At 45.5% G+C, this 9,532-nt stretch overlaps 1 protein-coding gene across 3 annotated transcripts in view; it reads right to left on the minus strand.

The window, feature by feature from the left end:
• The window catches only part of WDR91 (WD repeat domain 91), a 35,065-nt gene extending 25,773 nt beyond the window's left edge, over window positions 1–9,292 (minus strand). Inside the window, exons 1-2 of one of the 3 annotated variants that reach the window (XM_030215433.1) lie at window positions 9,240–9,292; window positions 3,007–3,153 (exon numbers count right to left, since the gene is read on the minus strand). In XM_030215433.1, the coding sequence (XP_030071293.1) occupies window positions 3,007–3,129 (123 nt within the window). In that variant the 5' untranslated portion in view covers window positions 3,130–3,153; window positions 9,240–9,292. Of the gene's footprint in view, window positions 1–3,006; window positions 3,154–5,795; window positions 5,942–6,974; window positions 7,037–9,239 lie in introns of those variants that run through there. The other 2 variants (XM_030215432.1, XM_030215431.1) reach the window with 2 other exon arrangements.
• Between the last annotated feature and the right edge of the window lie 240 nt (window positions 9,293–9,532).

The raw sequence follows: 9,532 nt of genomic DNA on the forward strand, positions 1-9,532 counted from the left end.
AAAGTAATGAGTGGGTTGATAGGGAGGTTATATAAGACATGTCACTCTAGGGGTGGGTGGGACTAAGTCTAAAGCAGGAGAATGTATTCTCTGCAGCCTATCTGTGAGATGGAAAATGCTCTCTGAAGCTGCTGCTATAAGCAATGTTGCCAGGTGGAAAATTTTTTTCCCACCCAAACCAGCCTAAATCCAGCCCAAAACCCGCCCAAACTCAAACCCCACCCCCGACACCCCCGCATCATCATCCCCGCCCCCGCCGTCATCAACCCCACCCCCCGCCGTCATCGGCCCCGCCTCCCACATCATCGGCCCACCCAGAACGTCACTAACCCCGCCCCCCGCGGCCGAAAAAACCGCCAAAAGAAACGCCCAAAAAACAAAAAAGAAGCCCAAAAAACCGCGACCCGCCGCGGGCGGTAAAACCGCCCACCTGGCAACACTGGCTATAAGTTGTTAGTTTTCTCTCCCTGAAAGAGATCCAAGCCACACCCACGAAGTTCAAACTGTCAGTGGGGAGGGTGAGGGGAGGAAATGGCAGTGCTTGATGAAAAAGAGAGCTCAGTTTGATAGGAGATATACTATAGGATGTCATTCTGAGGCCAGGCTAAGTCTAAAGCAGGAGAAGGTATTCTCTGCAGCCTATCTGTGAGATTATCTATTATGCGTCTTACATGATTCTCCATAAGTCCACTCAAAGTTAGTAAAACAAAACTTCTTGCTCCACTGCTTTTTGTTTTCCATCACACTTGTTACAGATGCTCTCCTGCTCTTCAGGTGCTCTGAACAGGTTCCAAAGGAGCAATTCCTCTAGGGCATCCTTTCAAACATGTATCCACGTTCGGTAGGATATCAGCTTTAAAAGTCCCAGTTGACAATACTCAGTGCCGAAAGATAGCCCACAGCATGCCCAGTATCAAACCTTATAGAAGTAGTGGCAAGCTCAAAACCAAACCTTACTCCTCAGGCAAGAACTATGCAGAGCAAAACTAAGGAATAAGCAAAAGAAATGCAGAGAGGGCACGAGTAGTTCAGACAGTTCCAGCAAATACCTTGCGTCATTAATCTGTAACCTATCATCGCAACACATGTGGTTTCTGATCAGTTCAGATATCTTATCCATCCACTATACAGTACCTGCATAAATGTAAACTGATTGTAACACAGAAAAGCGGAATATTAAATCCCATCAACCTTTACAGGGAGCATCGATACATTTCAGCAATTTACCCCAGTGGAATGGAGAAAATATTTGCTCGAAGGGCGAGTGCATTTTTTTCTCACACGCAGGGCTGGCCCAACCACTAGGCAAAAATAGGCAGTTGCTTAGGACAGTAGCTTGAAGGAGGCCAGCCAAGAGCAGCTGCAATCAAAGCAAAGCAATAGTTCAGACAGCCCCAGAAAGAGATACCTATTTATACATGCAGAGAGTGTGGGAATTTCCAAAAAGCTCTTTTACCTATGTATATATCTTTTGGAAATTGTCCTCATTAGGAATATGCTAAATAAAGTTTAATACTTGCATGTATGATGCCAATTATGCAGTTTTACAAGATTGTTCTGGGTGGGAGGCATGGCATTAAGGTAATCATGACTTGAGTTTTCATCAGAATCTCAAGGAAGGGGGTTGCCTAGGGGGTCTTAAAAGTGAATTGCGGGGGTGCAATGCTGAAAATCAAAACCTCAATCCTTACATATACGCAGACGATGTCGCAATCTACATCCCGTTCAAACATGATCTAAATGAAATCACCAATGAGATCAACCAAAGCCTCCAAATCATGCACACCTGGGCAGATGCATTCCAACTAAAACTTAATGCAGAAAAAAACACAATGTCTTGTACTCACCTCCCAACATAACACAAAAAACTTCTCTACCATAATCACACCATACTGTTCTCTTCCTGTCTCACAAAACCTGAAAATTCTCGGCGTTACTATTGATCGAAACCTCACTCTTGATACCCACGTGAAGAACACGACGAAAAAGATGTTCCACACCATGTGGAAACTCAAAAGAGTAAAACCATTCTTCCCGAGATACATCTTCCGCACCCTGGTACAGTCAATGGTAATAAGCCATTTGGATTACTGCAACGCACTATATGCGGGCTGCAAAGAACAGACTATCAAAAAACTCCAAACAGCCCAGAATACTGCCGCCAGACTCATATTTGGAAAAACTAAATATGGAAGTGCAAAACCCCTAAGAGAGAAACTGCACTGGCTCCCACTTAAGGAACGCATTGCGTTCAAGATATGTACGATTGTACACAAAATCATTCACGCAGACGCCCCGATCTACATGCTGAACCTAGTGGACCTACCTCCCAGAAACGCCACAAGAACATCCCGCAAATTTCTCAATTTGCACTTCCCCAGCTGCAAAGGACTAAAATACAAACTGATGCATGCCACCACCTTCTCTTACACGCGCACGCAGATATGGAACGCTCTACCCACAGACCTGAAATCAACTGTCGAAACAAATAACTTTCGCAAATCTCTGAAGACACACTTCTTCAACAAAGCCTACAAGGAGAACCAACAGCTTCACTGATCCACTTTACCAGCCCAACCAGTTATGAAAGTCCACTTCTACAATTACCCGCCTAATCACGTCCTCTTTTTTTCCCCTTACTTAATCTCTGCACACTACTAACTGTATCTGATATTCCGGAATGACAATGTCATAACACAACTAAGTAAGCCACATTGAGCCTGCAAATAGGTGGGATAATGTGGGATACAAATGCAATAAATAAATAAATAAAATATTCTTAGGGCACCTAATACCCTTCCACCAGTACTACTCATAGTTGCTTTTAATTTTCTCCTTTTCAGGGGCATGTGTAATTCTCTTTTGAAAAAGCTTATACAGTAGACAACTCTGATACTGCAGAAGCACAAGTCAGACAGCTGTGCACAATGTTCTTAACATGTTGGTTAAGTCTCTAAAACTATATGGTCTTCCCAAACACGCAATGGCCTCCGGGTGAGTACTCACCCTAAATCCTTTGTCCTTGTCCGCTTTAACATCAGCATCAAAGTGTTTGAGCGTGTTGATGAATCCTCTGAAGATGAGATACTCTCTGACCAGCTCGTCTGTCTGCTCCACAGCCGATGTCATGATGTCCCACTCTTCCCGTATGTGCTGCAAAGGCAAAAGAACAAGTCACAATCATAGGAACCAACTTTTCAGAATGATTAGGGGTGCTAAGCCCAATGGAAATAATCCCTCCTTGGACACATACAAGGAATTCTTTTTGAAAAAAATTTACGGAAAGAAACAAAACACATAAAGTCCACACTCACTGTTCAGTAATGCATCATACATTCACCTCAGAACTCTCATTCCCGTAATATCACATCACTCATACCTTTACTCACAGAAAGTTATATACCATACGCCTTCATGCCTTTTTATTGCCCTCTAAGCTCCCATTATTTCCTTCCAAAGTTTCAATGTCTATGTTCCACTGTTACATTCCTTAACGACACCTCAATTGTTTCGCATAACTCTGCAAAATGTAATCCATAACTATCTGTAACAAATTATATTTCCAACATTCAACTCATATTGTAAGCCACACTGAACCCGCAAAAAGGTGGGAAAATGTGGGATACAAATGCAATAAATAAATAATTTTTTTTTTGTTTTGTTATTTGTACCCCGCGCTTTCCCACTCATGGCAGGCTCAATGCGGCGGGCAATGGAGGGTTAAGTGACTTGCCCAGAGTCACAAGGAGCTGCCTGTGCCTGAAGTGGGAATCGAACTTGGTTCCTCAGTTCCCCAGGACCAAAGTCCACCACTCTAACCACTAGGCCACTCCTCCACTGTTGCTACTATTTGAGATCCTACATGGAATGTTGCTATTCCATGTAGAAGTCAGCCCTTGCAGATCACCAATGTGGTCGCGCAGGCTTCTGCTTCTGTGAGTCTGACGTCAGACTCACAGAAACAGAAGCCTGCGCAGCCTTCTACATGGAATGTTGCTAGTGGAATAGCAACATTCCATGTAGAATCTCCAATAGTAGCAACATTCCATGTAGAATCTCCAATAGTATCTATTTTATTTTTGTTACATTTGTACCCCGCGCTTTCCCACTCATGGCAGGCTCAATGCGGCTTACATGGGGCAATGGAGGGTTAAGTGACTTGCCCAGAGTCACAAGGAGCTGCCTGTGCCTGAAGTGGGAATCCAACTCAGTTCCTCAGTTCCCCAGGACCAAAGTCCACCACCCTAAACACTAGGCCACTCCTCCACTGTTGCTACTATTTGAGATTCTACATGGAATGTTGGTATTCCACTAGCAACATTCCATGTAGAAGTCGGCCCTTGCAGATCACCAATGTGGCCGCGCAGGCTTCTGCTTCTGTGAGTCTGACGTCCTGCACGTACGTGCAGGACGTCAGACTCACAGAAACAGAAGCCTGCGCAGCCTTCTACATGGAATGTTGCTAGTGGAATAGCAACATTCCATGTAGAATCTCCAATAGTAGCAACATTCCATGTAGAATCTCCAATAGTATCTATTTTATTTTTGTTACATTTGTACCCTGCGCTTTCCCACTCATGGCAGGCTCAATGCGGCTTACATGGGGCAATGGAGGGTTAAGTGACTTGCCCAGAGTCACAACGAGCTGCCTGTGCCTGAAGTGGGAATCGCACTCAGTTCCTCAGTTCCCCAGGACCGAAGTCCACCACCCCAACCACTAGGCCACTCCTCCACTGTTGCTACTCTTTGAGATTCTACATGGAATGTTGCTATTCCACTAGCAACATTCCATGTAGAAGCTGGCCCTTGCAGATCACCAATGTGCAGGACGTCAGACTCACAGAAACAGAAGCCTGCGCAGCCTTCTACATGGAATGTTGCTAGTGGAATAGCAACATTCCATGTAGAATCTCCAATAGTAGCAACATTCCATGTAGAATCTCCAATAGTATCTATTTTATTTTTGTTACATTTGTACCCTGCACTTTCCCACTCATGGCAGGCTCAATGCGGCTTACATGGGGCAATGGAGGGTTAAGTGACTTGCCCAGAGTCACAAGGAGCTGCCTGTGCCTGAAGTGGGAATCCAACTCAGTTCCTCAGGACCAAAGTCCACCACCCTAACCACTAGGCCACTCCTCCACTGTTGCTATTTGAGACTCTACATGGAATGTTGCTATTCCACTAGCAACATTCCATGTAGAAGTCGGCGGCCCTTGCAGATCACCAATGTGGCCGCGCAGGCTTCTGCTTCTGTGAGTCTACATGCAGGATGTCAGACTCACAGAAACGGATGCCTGCGCAGCCTTCTACATGGAATGTTTTAGTGGAATAGCAACATTCCATGTAGAATCTCCAATAGTATCTATTTTATTTTTGTTACATTTGTACCCTGCACTTTCCCACTCATGGCAGGCTCAATGCAGCTTACATATTATATACAGGTACCTATTTGTACCTGGGGCAATGGAGGGTTAAGTGAATTGCCCAGAGTCACAAGGAGCTGCCTGTGCCTGAAGTGGGAATCGCACTCAGTTCCTCAATTCCTCAGGACCAAAGTCCACCACCCTAACCACTAGGCCACTCCCCCAATAAATATTGGGGGTGCTCAAGCACCCACAGAATTGGCTCCTATGGTCACAATACACTCCTTGATACAGTGAGCAGGAAGGGATGCTGATTAATCCAATGGCTTCTTTTACCCCAAACTTCCCGAGATCGAGAAAGCCAGAGCAGTTTTAAGATTTTGCAGTAAAATCAGACAAGGCTGCAACACACGGACGGAGGTCAACTACCTGCACAAGATCTTGCCCAAGATTTCATGCTCCTGCGCGGTCCGAGAACGGCGTCGGGCACTTTTTTCGTGTGTTTAAATTCGCGGGATTTTTTTTTTTCTTTTTTAGCTCACTCTCCAAACCCTGTCGGCCCGGACCAGAAGCAGCTTCCGGCGCACTCAGCAAGACGTCACAAGCGACCTATACACAGATAGGAGGGCGGGCTTACGTCAACATCCTGCGACCTGGCCTCAACCAATGAGCGCTCGGGAAGCGGTAGCTATAAGATACTGCCGGAGTGACTTATGCGGTGCGTGTTGTGAGGCTCGTGATCGATTCGTTAGTCATCAGCGTTGCTACTAGCGCCAAATGTCTGAAAAACAGACGTAGCAGTGGGCAATTCCTAAATTAACACAAAAAATTCTAAAAATAAACAATATATTAGGTATATGTAAATACACTAAGTTCATAATTGCATATGAATATACATAAGATGAGTCATACTGGGCCTATGGTTAACATATTTGCAGAAACAACAACAAAAAATAAAATGCTGCCCCGGCCCTCACCCCAACTTGCTTCACAGTTAGGGTTACCATATGGCTCCAGAAAAAGGAGGACGGATTGAGCCAGCCGGGTTTTAGTTCCATTGCTTTCAATGGAAGTAATTGAGCCAGCCGGGTTTTAATTCCATTGGTTTAAGCAATGGAAGTAAAACCCGGCTGGCTCAATCCGTCCTCCTTTTTCTGGAGCCATATGGTACCTTGACCCCCCCCCCCCCCCTCCCCCCAAGAAAGATTCCATAAGCTCTGAAAATACTAGTAAAAGTAACAAAAGCATTTTCTTCTGACCTATACTCTGCTAAAATCAAAATGAGAAAACATGTACATTTCAAAAAAAAAAATAATAAAAAAAAGCATCCATGAGTCCCTTTTTCCTTTTCCTCCCATCCACGAGCTGAACGTCCCTCTCTCCTCCCCATCCTATCCATTTGCTGTATTTCCCTTCCCCCTCTCCCCTCCATGTACAGCATGTCCCCCTCTCCTCTCCCTCCATTTCCATCCACATGCACCTTTTCCCTTTCCATCCCATCCATGTGCAGCATATCACCCCCTCCTATACTTGTGCAGCTTGCCCCCTTCTCCCTCCCATCCATGAGCAGCATATGAACTCCCCCCCCCCCCCCCTGCCCTGGCTTACCTTACAGCCCTAGTGATCTAGGGACCTCTTCAGGGCAGGAAAGAACCCTACTCTTTCCTGACCTCTGAGGCCACTTCTTTAAAATGGCTGCTGAGATTTAAAGCAGTGGCCTCGCAAGACTTCCTTAAGGTACTACTGAAAAAGTTGTGAACCAAATCCAAATAATAAGTAACTAGAAATAAAAATTATTTGTGTAAAAGGATGTTGTTTTGACAAATCAGCAAAACCACTGTGATCAGCAGGACTTCCCTATCCATGGAAACTGGCTGCTGTCAGCAAAAGATCAGAAGCCTAGGCGTGATGCCAAGGAATCAGAATAGCCAATGAATCAGAACTTTTAAACATGAAATCCACAAAACCTGTGATGCTGAGTCAGTATTTTGCAAACATACTGCACAAATAATTAACTGTTTTCTTCATATAGCACCCTCACCCCACCAGTCACTCAAGAATGAAGGGGTCCTTTTAGTAAGCTGAGGCAAAAAGTGAGAAATTACAGATCAGTAAGCCTGACGTCAGTACCGGGCAAAATAGTGGAAACTATTATAAAGAATAAAAGTACTGAACACATAGACAAATATGGTTTAATGGGACAAAATCTACAAGAATCCAGCCAAGGGACACCTTGCCTCACCAATTTTCTTCATCTGTTTGAAGGCATGAATAAACACGTGGATAAAGGTGAGCTGGTTGATGTAGTGTATCTGGATTTTCAGAAAGCTTTTGATAGTCCCTTATGAGAGACTTCTGAGAAAATTAAAATTATGGGATAGGAGGCAATTAGGGACTAGTTAATGGATAGAAAACAGAAAGTAGGGTTAAATGGCCATTTTTCTCAGTGGAGTGCTGCAGGGATCTGCACTGGGACCAGTGCTATTGAACAGATTTATAAATGATCTGAAAATTGGAACAAGTGAGGTGATTAACCTCCCTCCCTCTTTTACAAAATTGTGCTAGCAGCTGCCAGTGCAGTAATGCTGACACAGCATGGGCTGTGTTGATACTACCATGCGGTGACACAAAACTATTCAAAGTTGTTAAAACACATGCAGGGCCGTAGCGAGGGCGGCTGACACCTGGGGTGGGTCGCCGCTGCGCACCCCCCCCCCGGGTGCAGCACGGTGCCCCCCCTCAGCGCGCACCCTCCCCCCCAGAGCGCATTCTTACTGCAATTAGGAAGTGAGGGGCGGGCAAGAGAGCCAATCCGCACCCGAGTGCACGTCACTGGGAGCTGCGTCAGCTCCGCTGGTTCCCTGCTCTCTCTGCCCCGGAACAGGAAGTAACCTGTTCTGGGGCAGAGGGAGCAGGGAACCAGCGGAGCCGACACTCCCCCCAGCAGCGTGCACCCGGGGCGGACTGCCCCACTGCCCCCCCCCCTTCCTACGCCACTGAACACATGCAGACTGTGAAAAATTGCAGGAAGACTTAGGAAACTGGAAGACTGGGCATCCAAATGGCAGATCAATTTTAATGTGGACAAATGCAAGGTGATGCACATTGGGAAGAATAACCCGAATCATAGTTACCTGATGCTAGGATCCATCTTGGGGGTCAGTATCTAAAATTGTAGACAATATGCTGAAATCTTCTGCCCAGTGTGTGGCAGTGGCCAAAAAAGCAAACATGATGCTAGGAATGATTAGGAAAGGGATGGTAAATAAGGTCAAGAATACTATAATGCCTCTGTATCGCTTCATGATGTGACCTCACCTTGAGTATTGTGTTCAGTTCTAGTTGCCTTATCTGAAAAAAGATATAGCGGAATTAGAAAGGTTAAAAGAAGTGCGACCAAAATGTTAAAGAGGGTAGAACTCCTCTCATATGAGGAAAGGCTAAAGAGGTTAGGGCTCTTCAGCTTGGAAAAGAGACGGACGATGGGAGAAATGATTGAGGCCTGCAAAATCCTGAGTGGTGTAGGACGAGTAGAAGTGAATCAATTTTCTATTTTTCCAAAGAGTACAAAGACTAGGAGCCCTTAGCACCTCCTAAATAGGAGGCAGACAGGGCTCCAGTGTTGTTATTCTTTTTTTTTTTTCAGTGGATGCACAGCCAAAAAGTGAAATAACTTAAAAAAAAAAAGGCTAAGTGAATTTACTCATGGAGCTTAGTGAAAGGGCCCCTTAGATTATAATGGGGACAGGAAAAAAAACCTAGTATATAGCTGACAGTAACTCACCTTGAGCTACCGTTCTTCCTTATAAACGCTATTTGCCTTTTACTTAGCTGACCCTTACTGTACGTCTAATGTACCTGAACGTAACTCACCTTGAGCTACTAGTGAAAAAGGTGCCTAGTAGTGGAAGGAGAGATTGTCGCTGGATAGTGACCCAGCAAGAATGCACTATGCATGCACAGTAGCAAAGCAGCCTGCTAAAGGATTATATCACGCCCCTTCCATCTCTGCCACCACCCGAAAAGGGCAGAACTCCGCCCCTACGTTTCTACTTCTCCGCCCACATTTCCCCGGTCCCGCCTCATCCGACCTCCTCGGTTAAATTGTATCTGCCGCTCCTCGAGCGCTCATTGGCTGAGCTCCCCGGCCAATCGCGGCCCCGAGC

This window comes from Microcaecilia unicolor, chromosome 9 (assembly GCF_901765095.1).
Source record: "Microcaecilia unicolor chromosome 9, aMicUni1.1, whole genome shotgun sequence".
NCBI classification, from domain to species: domain Eukaryota; kingdom Metazoa; phylum Chordata; class Amphibia; order Gymnophiona; family Siphonopidae; genus Microcaecilia; species Microcaecilia unicolor.